Raw genomic sequence first — 18,451 nt, 5'->3', positions numbered from 1 at the left:
TGGGCTTGCCACGGAACCCCGTTGGGCACAGCCTGAAAAGGCAATGTGGACTTTCCATCTTCACGCTGTGGAATCATCACCCACAGGGGGAACCGCTGGTGTCCGGTGCGCTGTCCCATGGGTGGCAGTGAAAGTCGAGGGCCTCGGTGGACTAGACCCGGGCGGCAGGGGCTAGTTCTGGGGTTTGGAACACCACCTCACTGTGGGGGAAGCAGCCTGAGCTTGTGAGGGAGGTGGAATGATACCAGTTAGATCCGGTGGGCCTCACCTCTACGCACAGCCTCGGCTCCGGAACCACTCTCCTTGATAGGGGTTGGACCTTATTCTTCTCTGGAGTTGCCCAGGGTGTGAGGCACCGGACAGGTGTGGGGTTACTCACAAGTCCCCAGCTGAGCACTGCTAAGTTGGGGTTTACCTCAGTAGATGAGAAGGTCAACTCCCTGTGTCTTTGGCAGGGGCAGAGGTGGATGCTAATGGAGAATTATCATCAATTTCCCTGGTAGAAGTCACTGGGGTAGTCAAACAACTCCACAGTGGCAAGGCCCCAGGGGTTGATGAGATACGTCCAGAAATGCTGAAGGCTCTGGGTGTGGAGGGACTGTCTTGGAGGAAATGTTTCTTCAACATTGCATTGAGGACTGGGACAGTGCGTAAGGAGTGGTAAACTGGGGTGATGGTCCTCATATTTAAAAAAGGGGACCAGAAAGTCTGTGCCAATTACAGGGGCATCACACTACTCAGCCTCCCTGGTAAAGTCTACTCCAGGGTGTTGGAAAGGAGGGTTTGGCCGATAGTCGAACCTCCAATTGAAGAGGAACAACGCGGGTTCTGTCCTGGTCGTGGAACAATCGACCAGCTCTTCAATCTCACAAGGATTGTGGAGGGTGCCTCGGAGTATGCCCATCCAGTCTACATGTGTTTTGTGGACTTGGAGAAGGTGTATGATTGGGTACCCCGGAAGATACTGTGGGAGGTGCTGCGGGAGTATGAAGTGAGGGGGTCCTTTCTCAGGGCCATCCAATCTCTGTATTTACAAAGCAGGAGTTGTGTTTTGGTGCTCGGCAGTAACTTGGACTCATTTCCGATGGGGGTTGGCCTCCACCAGGGCTGTGCCTCGTCACCAATCCTGTTTGTGATATTCATGGACAGGATCGAGGCATAGTCGGGGGGAAGAGGGTTTCCAGTTTGATGGGCTCAGGGTCTCATCACTGCTTTTTGCAGATGATGTGGTCCTGTTGGCTTCATCGGCCTGTGACATCCAACACTCACTGACTTGGTTTGCAACAGATTGTGAAGCAGCTGGGATGAGGATCAGCACCTCTAAATCTGAGGCCGTGGTTCTCAGCAGAAAACCGATGGATTGCCTACTCCAGGTAGGGAATGAGGTCTTACCCCAAGTGAAGGAGTTCAAGTACCTCGGTGACTTGTTCACGAATGAGGGGACAATGGAGCGTGAGATTGGCCAGAGAATCGGTGCATCAGGGGTGGTATTGCATTCGCTCTACCATACTGTTGTGACAAAAACAGAGCTGAGCCAAAAGGCGAAGCTCTCGATCTACTGTGATCTACTATGATCTACTGTGATCTACTTGTCAAACTGCGTTTCTACTCTGACCTAAGGTCATGAGGGTTAGGTCGTGATCGAAAGAACTAGATCGCGGATACAACCGGCCGAAATGGGCTTCCTTAAGAGGGTGGGTGGTTTGAAAGGCAAACTGCAGACTGCAGTTAGACGACGCCTGATTTTTTATTTTACACACATAAATTATGAAACGTTTCATATAACAGACTCATGTTAAAGACATGTTAAAGACTGTGTGGACAGCGCTAATTACCTCTAGAATATGTCCCACGAGCCAGTGACCCGCTGGTCCTGGAAAAGCTGCAAAACTTCGAAGAAATTATTTTCTCTGTCGGACTAACGCAATTAACTTAAAGGCAACAGCAACTACACAAACCAGTGCAAATAAATTATGCAGGTGCAGCCAGCCGACGTTAAGACCTCTGACAGCTTCAATTACCTCCATGGCTGAGATGTAACCTTCAGCCTACTTCACCCTCAAAGGACAAAAACAATTATAATAAATCCTGAACTTAACCGATGTGCATGACGTCAGCTTTGCTCCTTTAAAGTAAACCTGGGGGGCGGGGAATCGATCACAGACCTCAGTCCAGCTGATGCTGCCTTCAGGTGCAAAGTGAAAAAATTGGATAAAAAAAACTCCACCATTCTGCACAATCTGTAACCTCATATAATGATTGATTTCTATTGTTTCAATGTTTAGATCTAATGTTTGCCGTTTCAGTTGGACTGAAAATTGCTGTCCTGTGTATAAACAAAGCAAGTGCATAGCAAGAGTCTAACAAACATAGAACTTGTATTAATTTACGTTATCCCCTCTCATAGGGAGTTGGTGTCTCCCTTAGAGATAGGGTGAGAAGCTTGGTCATCTGTGGGGAGTTTGGAGTAGAGCTGCTGTTCCTTTGCGTTGAAAGGAGCCAGCTGAGGTGGTTCAGGCATCTGGTAAGGATGCCCCCTGGGCACCCCCCAGGGAGGTGTTCTAGGCACGTCCATCTGGAAGGAGACCCGGGGACTAGGCGAAGAGATTATATTCACACTGGCTTGGGAATGCCTTGGGATCTCCCAGTCAGAGGTGGTCTGTGGCCTGGGAAAGGGAAGTCTGGGGTCCCCTGCTGGAGCTGTTGTCCGCACGACCTGATCCTGGCAAGCGGTTGAAGATGAGTGAGTGATAACAGATAGCCTTGAACTGCTGACAGTATCAATGGCCGAGACCAATACAATCTGACAGTGACATCATAGATCACTTGAAGGCTTCCCCAGACTTGCGCAAAGCATTATGAGAAGGACATGGTGACAGCCAATCACAATAGAGAGCCACTGAAATGTCAGTGGCTGGTCTCTCTCTGGCTTAAAGAGTGGTTAGTGCACTTTGTTTCAGTGCGGAAGGTTGCCGGTTCAAACCCCACAACCACCACATTTTGCTATGTAATGGGGAGTTGCGTCAGGAAGGGCATGTGGCGTAAAACTTGTACCAAATCAATATGTAGATCCACCTTGAAACTGCTGTGGCATCTCCGAGTAAAAACAAGGCGGCAGCCGAAGGGACCTACTTATATTTATGATGGAATGCCCCCCCAGATAAATATATTCTCTTCATTAAAATGATAGTAGAGGACCCTCCATTGAGTTCGTGACCAATTTTCTTAGAGCAATTTTTTAGTGCAGATTCTTGGTTATTGGCCCAAAATAAAAGATTTTAGCTGGGGTACCCCTCTCAAAAGTGTGGGCTAACTTCAAAATGTCCACCAAAAATCTATGTTGTGCCTTATTTCCACTTTCAACTGACCTAGAATATTCATTTTGGTGTCGGAATATATGTTTTTGGGGTCAAAGAATTCATTTCTGCCAAAGAAATAATCTATATGTAACACCGGAGGGAGAAATCCAAGATGGCTATCATAATGGCTTCGGTATTATGCTCAGATTTGATACTGATAGGGCATGATGTAATACCTCAAATATGGGGTTTTTCAGGGTGATTAGTTCAATTTCTTATGTCTCAAAGCTCTAACTTGTCTGTATATTGACATATTATACAATATAAAGCGCCTTGGGGCAACTGTTTGTTGTGATTTGGCGCTATATAAAAAAAAAATTGATTGATTGATTGATATTCAAGATGGTGGCCAAGATCGCTACCACATACACCCAGATTCCAACAGTAGTTCCCCTCAAGAGTGACAGAAATGCATGTTATGTGACGAAATGACATATTGCTTAGGATAACAAAATCACATTTGTACATAGTGTACTGAAATCTTCAAGAGAACAGCTAAAATACCATTTACAAAAGCACTGAAAAAGTACAATACAATATGAATACTATGGTTTATTTGTCATGTCTGTATCTTATCACAAAACATCCTATAATTCTAATCAAGTTGATTTGTGGATTCTGATCTTCACATCATAATACATATATGTAGGTAAAGGCTGTGAAATGTCGAGCATATATCAATAAACATGAGGTGACTATTCATACTGAACAAGCAGATACAATTGTGTAACACCATGTTCCTATTTCATAACGAAAATTTTTTATCTTGTTTGTTGAAGGTAATTACAGTTTACAGTTTGATTACATTTATGTAATCAACTCCATAGTAACAAGATAACACCATCATTTCAATAAGTCAGGTTCCAAGAGTCAGGTAAAATCATGATTACAAAATAGCCAAACATCCTCTGTGTCACTGTAATCATCGTCTCCATCACTTTCATCTGACGTGTCATCGTCAACCACATACGGTACATCTACGGTGACAAATTCAGCAAGACACTAGGACAGGCAAGAGCTCTGAAGTGGAAGAATCTCAAAAACAAATCAACATCAAGAATTCCTCCTGACAGAGACTCCCACAACCTGAAAGTACAGAGAGTTAACTACCAGTCTCATCTCCTTCTTCACTTTCACAAGAAAAAGCTGGTCCCATCGCCACGAAACAATGTCTGGAAACTCGACAGTGGTAAATGTGTCCCCCTCAGATAAACAAAGCCATGTCTACCGAAAGACCTTCTGGGATCCTTTCAGGATGTGGTTGACGATGACTGAAGCCATTATAACGGCCATCTGTTATATATAGATTATTTCTTCGGGCAGAAATGAATTCCTTGAACCCAAAAACATATATTCAGACACCAAAATGAATATTCTAGGTCAGTTGAAAGTGGAAATAAGGCACAACATAGGTTTTTCATGGCCATTTTGAATTTCGTCCCTTGGTGGAGTTAGCCTGCATTTTTGAGAGGGGTACCCCAGATAAAATGTTTTATTGTGGGCCAATCTCCAAGAATCTGCACAAACAAATTGCTCCCGGAAAATTTGTCACAAACTCAATAGGAGAGTCCTCTACTATGAGCTGTAATTTTTCAAGACATTTCTAAAATAAACCAATATAATGCTTGGATTTCAGTAGAAAACCTAATTTTGCCAGTTTAGTGAAATTTGGGTGGCCCTATACCTTTAAGTGTGTAATTGTATTTCTGCCACTTGAAACAAAGTATGTCATATACAAGCCCCGAGGCCCATCAGGCCCGTGCTTATCCACGTATACTCCACAACATCCCCTGGATTTGATGCAAGTGCATCACAGCTTACATTCCCAGCCAAGGCAGGGTTGCAAACTATTTTTTTCAGTGGGAGCACTGTAGCCCCTTAGTAAAAATTTTAAGAGCATAAGTAGAAAATTTAAGCGTGCAAACCAAAAATCCTACAATGTAATGATTCACTTTTCCCAATACTTTAACTGCATTACTGAGCCAATTATGTCAGAAACATTGTTTTCTTGTGATCGCAATTAATATATTCAAATATTACATTTATATGTGAGAAACAGTAACTTCAGTAAGCATTCTCCTTACAGTTTTGGTCCTCAATCTTTACAGTGACTTTTGAAATGAGACTTCAACTGAACCACCAAAGCTACAAAACATTATCATCACTGTTATTATTATTATATTATAATATCTAAATGGTTACATGTTTCAACCAAGGCTGCTTGAGATTTAAAAAAAAACTTCCTGGTCATATTTTAATGGTGATTAATCTTTAAAGAATTGTTATGAAAGAATGGCTTTAAAAAAGGCTAGATGTTTTTTCAGCACTGTAAATTCCTTCATTTTACTTCTCATTAGAAAGGATTATACAAACAAAAATTACCTGCTTCAAATTCATGGCTTATCTTTTAAAAAAGAAAGAACGACATTCATCACAAAATGCCCCGCACGCAGTATTATTTTCCATGCAAAGTGCAGTAATATGTACTTCTATGGGGTGGGTATTTGGTTGAAGCCTTATGTGTTTGATGTAAACTGGGATATACAATGGAAAAATTGGAGATTGGCATAATATTTATTTAGAGGATCTGACAAACAGTGACCATAAAAAGTCGGTCACGGTTGCCAGCAAAAAAATTGCAGCCACTGGTGACCTTGAAATGGAGGTCAAGGTCACCGGCCTTCACACCCATGTGAAGTACTCCTCCAAGACATGTACCCACCAAGTATGAAGTTTCTATGAGCAAAAGGTGCTGAGCTACATTACGGCAAAGAATTGACAGTTGTGACCATTGGTGACCTTCAAAAGTAGGTCAAGGTCACTGGCCTTCGAACCCATGTGAAGTACTCCTCCAAAGGCATGCACCCACCAAATATGAAGTTTCTGCGAGCAATAGGTGCAAAGCTATGTTGAGCGAAGGATTTGACAGTTGTGACCACTGGTGACCTTGAAAAGTAGGTCAAGGTCACTGGCCTTCAAACCCATGCAAAGTACTCCTCCAAGGCATGTACCCACCAAATATGAAGTTTCTGCGAGCAATATAGGTGCCGAGCTACGTTGTGGCGAAGGATTTGACAGTTGTGACCACTGGTGACCTTCAAAAGTAGGTCAAGGTCACTGGCCTTCGAACCCATGTGAAGTACTCCTCCAAGGTATGTACCCACCAAATATGAAGTTTCTGCGAGCAATAGGTGCTTAGCTACGTTGCGGTGAACGAATTGCGGCCGGATAGATGGACGGACAGACAAACTGACGGAAGGACGGACGGACAACCCGGATGCTGTACGCCCCGCCTCGCGGCATAACAACAAAAAAAGAGGGCCGGTGTTGTGCCACATTCAGCACCACTGCCATGAAAACTACACCTTCACCGGAATGCACGTTTGTATGTGCATTTGAAGCTTGTTGCCTTAAAGTCACAGTTAAACTGCATAGTAGTTACACAGTTTGCTACAAAATAAATCTTAAAATGGCATTAAAGCTATTCGTTCCAAATGCACAAAAGCAGCCACACACACCTTCAAACACTTACTCCAATTAAGGGCGGCGAGGGGGGTTGGAGCCTATCCTCTGTCCCAGCAGTCATAGGGCATGAGGCGGGGTACACCCTGGATAGGACGCCAGTCTGTCGCAGGGCCACATATAGACAAACAAACACATTCACACCTGCACGCACAATTTAAAAGTTTCCAGTCCACCTCACCTGCATGTCTTTGGATGTGAGAGAAAGCGGGAGCCCCTGGAGGGAACCCACACAAACACGAAGAGAACATGTAAACTCCACACAGAATGGCCACAGGTGGGAATCAATCCCAGGACCTTCTTGCTGTGAGGCAACAGTGCGAACCACTAAGCTACCGTGCTGCCCCAATTTAGCAGTTAACTGTATCTATTCAGTTAACTGTGAGTTTAAGGAGACAAGCTTCAAATGTACGTTCCTGTCAAGGGGTACTTTTCACGGCAGGGATGCTGAATCTGGTACAACACCTGTAATACATACGAAGTCTGTCCATAAAGTATAGGTCCTTTTTATTTTTTTCAAAAACTATATTGATTTCATTCATATGTTTGTACGTCAGACATGCTTGAAGCCTCGTGCGCATGCGTGAGTTTTTCCATGCCTGTCGGTGACGTCATTCGCCTGTGAGCACGCCTTGTGGGAGGTGTGGTCCAGCCCCCTCGTTGGAATTCCTTTGTCTGAGAAGTTGCTGAGAGACTGGCGCTTTGTTTGATCAAAATTTTTTCAAAACCTGTGAGGCACATCGAAGTGGACATGGTTCGAAAAATTCAGCTGGTTTTCGGTGAAAATTTTAACGGCTGATGAGAGATTTTGAAGTGATTCTGTCGCTTTAAGGAAGTCGCGCAGCACTCCCAGGCGCCATCGTCAGCCTGTTTCAAGCTGAAAACCTCCACATTTAAGCCTCTGTTGACCCGGGACGTCGTGAGCGAACAGAGAAGTTTCAGAAGAAGTCAGTTTCAGCATTTTATCCGGATATTCCACTGTTAAAGGAGATTTCTTTTAATAAAAGACGTGCGGGCGGATTCGCACGTCGGCTTGCAGCCGGCGCAGCGTGGCACAACAGGAAAAACACCTCCATTGGAAGCCTTAAGGACAAGTTGGAACATGCCCAACTGTTAAACAATTTCTCAGATACTCCACTGAAAGCCATCAAAAGCCGCCTGGATTTTACAAATGGTTATCAACACGGAGGTGTTTTTCCTGTGGCTGCGCATCGCAGCGGCTGCAAGCCGACGTGCGAATCCGCCCGCACGTCTTTCATTAAAAAAATCTCCTTTAACAGTGGAATATCCGGATAAAATGCTGAAACTGACTTCTTCTGAAACGTCTCTGTCATCAGACGGAGAACTTTCCTGATCGTTGCACGTTTGTTTTGTCTTGTGCTTGTTTGTAGCTTGCCAGTGGACATCCAGGCAATGTTAAGCTGCTGTCTTATGTCAACAGCAGAAAAATCACCACAACAGAATTCCATCTGCTGTGGCAGACTGTAGGAGGTAATGTGAGGCATGGTCACTCTTTCAATGATAGTGAATAGGAATGCATTGATCCACATTTTTTCACTTCTGATTCAGTCCCGATACCTGAATTTGTGTATATGTCGATACCTATACTATTCCAATATCAGAATTCTGTTTGCTTTAATGTTATTACTATCATTAGTGTTGATTTTATATGCAGGTATTTTGAATCCCCAGTTAAACAGCTTCATGATGAAGTAGTATAGAGGAGGGCTTTCTTAAAAATAAGACCTGAAAGTTCAGCGACAATTTGCCAGAAGGTACATCTAAGATGCAAGCCTAGATTTGATGGTTTGGTGAAAGAATTAAGTACTTTTATCTATTGATGAGTCGATGGCTGACGTTTCATCCCTTGAACACCAATGTGTGGCAACTGCTGTCAAGACTGTATGTTCATACTGCCATGAACACTGCCATCTACTGAATGGCAGTGTTCATGGCAGTGTGAACAGCCACACGTTCACTAAAAGTGCTGAATCACAAACAGAATTTTCAGATTTGAAATTGCCTTTTTTTAACAAATGAAACAAATTACATATTTACACATACAGATTTATTTGTAAAACCTACTACACGTTTCAGTAACTTGTGGGTTATACCGAGTCCGACCAGCCAACCACGGATGTCAGGAAACTAATCTTCCCATAATGCATTGCGGCATGTGTGTCTAAATGCTACTTCAAAATTAGTGCATTACTTAAAACTACAACATATAGCTGATATTTTCACTTTGTAAAACGACAGACGTGAAGTTAATTTCAATAACTTGTCCAAAATTAGTTTGTTTAAAATTTTAACCATAAGTCAAAACTGTCTGCCTGTGCATGACTCCAGTAATACGCCGTATGGTGTTAAAAATAAATTATCATTTTTTTCCCTTGCTCTTTCTTTCTCTCTGGTAGTTAGTTCTTCTCTGCCTACAGAGGATAGAGCTCTACCACTCACGGCTGTCCGTCTGCTACAAACCTGTAACAGGCAGGTACTAAAATCTTTGATTTTAGATTTAACAAATGTTTTTAGCTGTTAAGCTTTATTTACTATACTCGCAAAATATGTTACCAGTCTAAAAGTTATTGGAACTAAATTTATCAGAAGCCAATTGGTCCGCTGATGGTTTTCAAAGTTATCTGAAAAGCTAATCCGCTAATGAAAATGTTAGCTTTGATAATTAGCAATTAGCAGATTAGCAGAACTGTGCCCACCACTGAAAACAGGATACCCTGGCTCTTAACAAGTTCCTAACTATTTAAAGCCAGGTGTCTCTGCACTGTTTCTTGACGTCCTTTATTTTCTCCTGGTTAAAGATAAAACACCATCCATTTGCCACAGGAGGTGGAATTTTCCTATCAGCCTCTCACTGAAAACAATGGTACATCTAGTTTGTTCTTGCAGTTGGTGTTTGTCCACTCATTCCATCAGAGCCTGAAATACACCCCAGATCTACACATTATCAATTTTTCATACCAGACAACTGATTAACTAAATTTATGTGAATCAGTTTACTCAATCCATCACAGTGTGTGCAGCAACTCTTGAAATGCAAACTTTCAAACTGCCATGCTACTACTACCAGTCCACACTGATGACATTTTCACAGGTAAGACACAGAAGAGACAAGAAATTATTTAATTTATGGTTGGCGTTTAGCCAACTTTGGATAAAAAGGTGGACTGGCTGATACTCAAAGAGGGGTGGTCCATCGCTCACATATGGCATATATACACATATTGTTGCTGCAAAGCTAACACACACACCTGTTGATGCCAGGATGGTTTTCACATATTCTGGGTGATGAATGTTGAGGAAACAAGCAAAAGGACCAAACCATAATGGAAATGCAAAGGGGTACTCCTGGGCCATTACCATCATGTTATCAAAATCTTTCCCATCTTGGTTAAACTGCAAAAAGAAAACAGTGACAGATGAAAAGAATATAATAATTACAAGTGTGAATGGCACATGACACAAAAATAAAATCATTAAAGGGGTCGTACCCTGTATATATATATATATATATATACATATATATATATATATATATATATATATATATATATATATATATATATATATATATATATATATACATATACACACCATCTCATTTTTATTTTTGGCATACTGTAGAGGACCACTCGTCTGTGTGTATGTGTATATACACACACACACACACACACACAGACGAGTGGTCCTCTACAGTTAAAAATAAAAATGTGACTTTATTAAGATGCTTCCTGACAGAATTGTTCATCTTGATGACAAAATGCTTCATGCAAAATTTTATTTTGATAAAACTATTCTAACCACTACCACACGTGGAATGGAAATTGCAATGGTTGAGTAAACGAGTGCAAACCAGCAATAGTAATATAGCTGTTCACAAATGAAATACAAATTGAAACAACAGTCCTTTCTCCTTTAACTGACAATACAGGAGAGACAAAAGAAAGTATTACTTGCTATCCACTTATCTGGTGAAAACAAACAGTCATGGGGAGTGGAGTTTGGTTCCGATTTTCTTCAGCTTCAGGAACTGATGTCGATGCCACTCAACAACTTGCAGCAGGTATTGGTGCTGCTGTTCATCCTTCATTAGGATCTGATTGTAATCCTGGATAATTACAACTCTTCGCTCAGCAAAATCATTGACAGCAGCACCGTTATCCAGGACCTGCTGTGACGACTGGTCATCCTCCCACTCTGAGGGCTCCTTGACGATGAAGTCCATGTTGACGTTGAAAACCTCAAAAATGTGACCTGAGGCAGATGTAACAAAATCTGCCACTAATGCGACTAATGTCCATAACTTAAAATGTCACTCGAACGTCAAAAAAAAAAAAAAAAAAAGGGGGGGGGGGGGGGCGGTTTGGCAGTGGTTAATATTTTTCAAATCTCATGAAATTTCACCCAATTTATTTTTACCCCTAAAGGAACCAAAAAATGAAGAAGCACCTTGAAAAAGTTGAAGTTTGTATAAACGTATGGAAAATCACCTTGGGCAAGGTCGTAGTGTGTAGTGAGCGCCTTGCTTGGCAGCACCCTGACATTGGTGTGTGAGTGTGTCTGTGTGAATGTGAGGCATAATTGTAAAGGACTTTGAGCATCTGATGCAAATAGAAAGGGGCTATATAAATGCAGTCCATTTACCAAAATAAAACACTGGTGTCCCGTGGTGGTGTTACTAAGCCATATATATATTGATTTCTAACACAAAACTGCCAAAAGGGGGAATAAATATAAGTGTAAAGATGATTGAATATATAATCAGAGCAGCAAATTGATCAGTCCATGTGCAGTTATTTCCACCAGGTGCAGCTGCAGTTGATTCACAACGTGAATTCTACCTTCCAGAACAGCTCTTATATAATCATCAGAATCATCTACCTGTTTCCACATGTACAGAAAGGCTGTACATGTACAAGGCTGGGTTGTCATTCCTATACTCATATGTTATGTCTAATAAAAATAATAAGAGCAGGAGGCATTCAAGCACTGTTGGAAATTACAAGGCTGTTTTTGTTGTTTCAAACTCAGCAGTGGTTCATGGCAGAAGCATGGTTTCAATTTCATTTTAGGTAAAATAATTCATTGTATCCACACAAAAGATTCATTCTGGCCTATATAAGGTGCCTGAACTCAGTGAAGCTGACCACTTAATTTGTGCTGATTTGTGTGCCATTAAAATTTTGTTTGTGTTGCTATAGTTTAGCAAATATTAATTCTGGGCTACATATTCTGCCTGGAGACACAAGCATATCAGTCTCCAGCAAGCTACACACACTTACTTCAGTCTTTTGTGCATTTGCAAATGAAAGTATTACCTGTTCAATTTTGAAAATGTTAGCTAATCATGTACTAATATTGAATTTTAATTAAGTTTTAATTAAAACCTCTTAAAACCTATTTTACTTAAAACCTCTGTATTTTACAAGTCCACTCTGTCTTGAAATCAGATTTATCCAGTTGTAAAAATACCACTGAGATGGTAAAATTGTGTGAAGGTCATGGAATTAGTTTTTTCAGAATACTTGTTGATTTGCTGTGAAAGACTGCTGTCTTGTGTAGTTTTTAATGGGGAGTATAGAATGTTCTTAAGACTGTTCATTTTTTTTAAATAAAGTTTAAAAAAAACGCTCCATGCTCCTAAATAAACCTTGAAGCAATTGCATTTGTCTTATGACAGAAATATGACTGACAAAGTAAAGCACAAATCATTAAAAATGTTAATCATTTATTAACATAAAATATATTTTACATTTTTCCACCTAACTTTTATAAAAAAAAAAAAAAAATTGCACAACAAAGCACAAAGTCATTTCAAAAAGACATTTCCCAGCAATAACACAGATTGAACATCCTCAGATGTTATTACATTAGTTATTATACACGGATATATGTTATAAATGTTTTGTTGTAAAAGAAAGCTATAAGAATTATCTGTGGAAAATAACATTGTGAGCCAACAAACCCATTATTTGCCTGTTTTCATAATCTAAAATTCTGGGACTTGGTTGATTACAATACAAATTATGTATAAAGGTAAAAATCAACTTTTGCCTCAACATGTCCAGGATCTGTTTAAAATGAGGGACTCCAAACTACTGCAAAAAGTCCTTGTATTACTGTTAAAGGTATTAACATCTGGAATAATTGTCCTGACAATATTAAAGTACTTGGTACTTTAGTTGGCTTTAAAAGGCATTACAAGAATAATAAAATTGCTTGCTATAGTTTGAAGACTTAGGATCCAAATGTACTTGAACGCAGCGGTACTTGAACCCCTGCATGCACTTATTATTTTTTTATTAAATATAACAATATGAGTGTAGGAATGACAATCCAGCCCTTCTTTACATGTGGAAACAGATAGACAAAAGCTTATGCTGCACTAATAACTTTTTTAAACACAGGAATTACAGTGATCTATAAAAATAAACAGAACCACAGTGGGGGTTTTTTTTCAGGCACCCTTGCACACTCTGATGGCGATATGCCTGTGCTTATTATTTTTTATTAGACATACCATATGAGTATAGGAATGACAACCCAGCCTTTCTGTACATGTAGAATCATCTACATGTACAGCCTTTCTGCACATGTGGAAACAGGTAGATGATTCAGATGATTATATAAGAGCTGTTCTGGAAGGCAGAATTCACATTGTGGATCAGCTGCAGCTGCACCTGGTGGAAATAACCACACATGGGGAGCCAATGCATGGCTTTCACACGTACTGATCAATTTACTGCTCTGATTATATAGTCAATCATCTTTACGCTTACATTTATTCCCCCTTGTGACAGTTTTGTGTTAGAAATCAGTATATATGGCTTAGTAACATAGTACAGTGATACAGTAGATTTAAAAGAAAAGTATGGAAATTTTAACAATACTTTTGCTTCTAGACCACGACTATGCACAGAAGTCTTGCACAGTAGCAAAGTTCCAATATGGTCCAGGTACAGTTCTGAAATGTTTCCAATTTGCATACTATGTGCTTAACACTTGTGCATTTAACTGAAATTTGCTGCTTTGAGACTGTTTAACAAACCTCAACAAATACACACACACACACACATATGTATATATATATATATATATATATATATATATATATATATATATATATATATATATATATATATATACACAAAAATATAAACGCAACACTTTTGGTTTTGCTCCCATTTTGTATGAGATGAACTCAAAGATCTAAAACTTTTTCCACATACACAATATCACCATTTCCCTCAAATATTGTTCACAAACCAGTCTAAATCTGTGATAATGAGCACTTCTCCTTTGCTGAGATAATCCATCCCACCTCACAGGTGTGCCATATCAAGATGCTGATTAGACACCATGATTAGTGCACAGGTGTGCCTTAGACTGCCCACAATAAAAGGCCACTCTGAAAGGTGCAGTTTTGTTTTATTGGGGGGGATACCAGTCAGTATCTGGTGTGACCACCATTTGCCTCATGCAGTGCAACACATCTCCGTCGCATCATCCGTGAAGAGAACACCTCTCCAACATGCCAAACGCCAGCGAATGTGAGCATTTGCCCACTCAAGTCGGTTACGACGACGAACTGGAGTCAGGTCGAGACCCCGATGAGGACGACGAGCATGCAGATGAGCTTCCCTGAGACGATTTCTGACAGTTTGTGCAGAAATTCTTTGGTTATGCAAACCGATTGTTTCAGCAGCTGTCCGAGTGGCTGGTCTCAGACGATCTTGGAGGTGGACATGCTGGATGTGGAGGTCCTGGGCTGGTGTGGTTACACGTGGTCTGCGGTTGTGAGGCTGGTTGGATGTACTGCCAAATTCTCTGAAACGACTTTGGAGACGGCTTATGGTAGAGACATGAACATTCAATACACGAGCAACAGCTCTGGTTGACATTCCTGCTGTCAGCATGCCAATTGCACGCTCCCTCAAATCTTGCAACATCTGTGGCATTGTGCTGTGTGATAAAACTGCACCTTTCAGAGTGGCCTTTTATTGTGGGCAGTCTAAGGCACACCTGTGCACTAATCATGGTGTCTAATCAGCATCTTGATATGGCACACCTGTGAGGTGGGATGGATTATCTCAGCAAAGGAGAAGTGCTCACTATCACAGATTTAGACTGGTTTGTGAACAATATTTGAGAGAAATGGTGATATTGTGTATGTGGAAAAAGTTTTAGATCTTTGAGTCCATCTCATACAAAATGGGAGCAAAACCAAAAGTGTTGCATTTATATTTTTGTTGAGTATATATATATATATATATATATATATATATATATATATATATAAAACAAATAATGAATGTTTATGAGTTCAATGGTACAAATATTTCACCTCATTGAATGGTATGTTCCAGCTTTCACCAAATTAAATATGTGTTCCATTGAAAGAATGTAAAAACATTCATTAATTGTTTTATATAACTGCTAAAATAGATCCTTGTTATTTGATATTTTATTAATTTATAAACAACAGAAAAGTAACTTACAGTTTGGTGTTCCACTGCAACTACAGTCCAAATTGGGACATGTAGTCCAGTGACTTCGGACTTCCATAAAAAAGAAACAATTTGTGTAGTTCCTCAGTCCAGCCAAAAATCACATCAGCTTTTCAACTGAACAGCTCTTCATGCATCCAGACGGCTTACAGCGGAGTGGATTTTGTGTGTGTGTTTTACAAGAATTAGCACCGTCAGTTAGCTCAATCAAATTGTCATCTTGCTTGTATCATTGTCCCACACGTGCGTGTGCATGCGTGTTCACACAACCGGATCGGCAATTGTGCGTGTGTGTACTACTACTACTACTACAAAAAAAGACAAATGTATACATCCTCAGTGCAGTGAAAAAAATCACATCAGAAATTAGTCCAGCTTTTCATTCTGATTTCCTGCTAACAGCCTCCTGACAGTGCAGTGGATTTGTTTTCTGTGTGCATGCGTGTGTGCAGAGTGCAATGGTACCAAATGTATGGAACTAAATTTGCACTCTAAATGGAACCAAACTGCACTGTAAATGCAATGCAACACAAATGGGACGAATTATCCGTGTCACGTGACATACAAAGCACCAATCAAATGACAAGGATCCACTCAGCTGTTTTATATATATATATATATATATATATATATATATATATATATATATATATATATATATATATATATATATATATATATATATATATATATATATATATACAACCCCTGGCAAAAATTATGGAATCACCGGCCTCGGAGGATGTTCATTCAGTTGTTTAATTTTGTAGAAAAAAAGCAGATCACAGACATGACACAAAACTAAAGTCATTTCAAATGGCAACTTTCTGACTTTAAGAAACACTATAAGAAGTCAGGAAAAAAAATTGTGGCAGTCAGTAACGGTTACTTTTTTAGACCAAGCAGAGGGAAAAAAATACGGACTCACTCAATTCTGAGGAAAAAATTATGGAATCATGAAAAATAAAAGAACGCTCCAACACATCACTAGTATTTTGTTGCACCACCTCTGGCTTTTATAACAGCTTGCAGTCTCTGAGGCATGGACTTGAATGAATGAATGACAAACAGTACTCTTCATCAATCTGGCTCCAACTTTCTCTGATTGCTGTTGCCAGATCAGCTTGCAGGTTGGAGCCTTGTCATGGACCATTTTCTTCAACTTCCACCAAAGATTTTCAATTGGATTAAGATCCAGACTATTTGCAGGCCATGACATTGACCCTATGTGTCTTTTTGCAAGGAATGTTTTCACAGTTTTTGCTCTATGGCAAGATGCATTATCATCTTGAAAAATGATTTCATCATCCCCTAACATCCTTTCAATTGATGGGATAAGAAAAGTGTCCAAAATATCAACGTAAACTTGTGCATTTATTGATGATGTAATGACAGCCATCTCCCCAGTGCCTTTACCTGACATGCAGCCCCATATCAATGACTGTGGAAATTTACATGTTCTCTTCAGGCAGTCATCTTTATAAATCTCATTGGAATGGCACCAAACAAAAGTTCCAGCATCATCACCTTGCCCAATGCAGATTTGAGATTCATCACTGAATATGACTTTCATCCAGTCATCCACAGTCCACGATTGCTTTTCCTTAGCCCATTGTAACCTTGTTTTTTTATGTTTAGGTGTTAATGATGGCTTTCGTTTAGCTATTCTGTAGGTAAATCCCATTTCCTTTAGGCGGTTTCTTACAGTTCGGTCACAGACGTTGACTCCAGTTTCCTCCCATTCGTTCATTTGTTTTGTTGTGCATTTTCAATTTTTGAGACATATTGCTTTAAGTTTTCTGTCTTGACGCTTTGATGTCTTCCTTGGTCTACCAGTATGTTTGCCTTTAACAACCTTCCCATGTTGTTTGTAGTTGGTCCAGAGTTTAGACACAGTTGACTGTGAACAACCACCATCTTTTGCAACATTGCGTGATGATTTACCCTCTTTTAAGAGTTTGATAATCCTCTCCTTTGTTTCAATTGACATCTCTCATGTTGGAGCCATGATTCATGTCAGTCCACTTGGTGCAACAGCTCTCCAAGGTGTGATCACTCCTTTTTAGATGCAGACTAATGAGCAGATCTGATTTGATGCAGGTGTTAGTTTTGGGGATGGAAATTTACAGGGTGATTCCATAATTTATTCCTCAGAATTGAGTGGTCCATATTTTTTTCCCTCTGCTTGGTCTAAAAAAGTAACCATTACTGACTGCCACAATTTTTTTTCCTGATTTCTTATAGTGTTTCTTAAAGCACAATATGACCCCTTTAATGCTCTCTGTGCGTGTATACGTTTGCAAAGCACCATTGTGGAGATGTGTTTGAAAGGCAAACTGCAGACTGTAGTTAGAAGACGCCTGTTTTTTTATTTTATTTTATTTTACACACATAAATTATGAAACGTTTCATATAACAGACTCATATTAAAGACTGTGTGGACAGCGCTAATTACCTCTAGAATATGTCCCACGAGCCAGTGACCCGCTGGTCCTGGAAAAGCTGCAAAACTTCGAAGAAATTCTTTTCTCTGTCGGACTAACGCAATTAACTTAAAGGCAACAGCAACTACACAAACCAGTGCAAATAAATGATGCAGGTGCAGCCAGCCGACGTTAAGACCTCTGACAGCGTCAATTACCTCCATGGCTGAGATGTAACCTTCAGCCTACTTCACCCTCAAAGGACAAAAACAATTATAACAAATCCTGAACTTAACCGATGTGCATGACGTCAGCTTTGCTCCTTTAAAGTAAACCTGGGGGGCGGGGAATCGGTCACAGACCTCAGTCCAGCTGATGCTGCCTTCAGGTGCAAAGTGAAAAAATTGGATAAAAAAACTCCACCATTCTGCACAATCTGTAACCTCATATAACGATTGATTTCTAGTGTTTCAAGGTTTAGAGCTAATGTTTGCTGTTTCAGTTGGACTGAAAATTGTTGTCCTGGGTATAAACAAAGCAAGTGCATAGCAAGAGTCTAACAAACATAGGACTTGTATTAACTTACGTTATCCCCTCTCATAGGGAGCTGGTGTCTCCCTTA

At 40.3% G+C, this 18,451-nt stretch overlaps 1 protein-coding gene across 1 annotated transcript in view; it reads right to left on the bottom strand.

Annotated features, from left to right (window-relative positions):
• The window catches only part of LOC117513818 (cytochrome P450 4B1-like), a 122,134-nt gene extending 104,018 nt beyond the window's left edge, over nucleotides 1-18,116 (bottom strand). The window contains exons 1-2 of the mRNA XM_034174047.1: nucleotides 17,862-18,116; nucleotides 10,151-10,295 (exon numbers count right to left, since the gene is read on the bottom strand). Coding sequence (XP_034029938.1) covers nucleotides 10,151-10,295; nucleotides 17,862-18,053 — 337 coding nt within the window. The 5' untranslated portion in view covers nucleotides 18,054-18,116. The remainder of the gene's footprint in view (nucleotides 1-10,150; nucleotides 10,296-17,861) is intronic.
• Between the last annotated feature and the right edge of the window lie 335 nt (nucleotides 18,117-18,451).

Source organism: Thalassophryne amazonica, chromosome 7 (genome assembly GCF_902500255.1).
Source record: "Thalassophryne amazonica chromosome 7, fThaAma1.1, whole genome shotgun sequence".
In the NCBI taxonomy this organism is placed as follows: domain Eukaryota; kingdom Metazoa; phylum Chordata; class Actinopteri; order Batrachoidiformes; family Batrachoididae; genus Thalassophryne; species Thalassophryne amazonica.
Note: the sequence above shows the minus strand (reverse complement) of the source record. Positions and strands in the feature narration are given on the sequence as shown.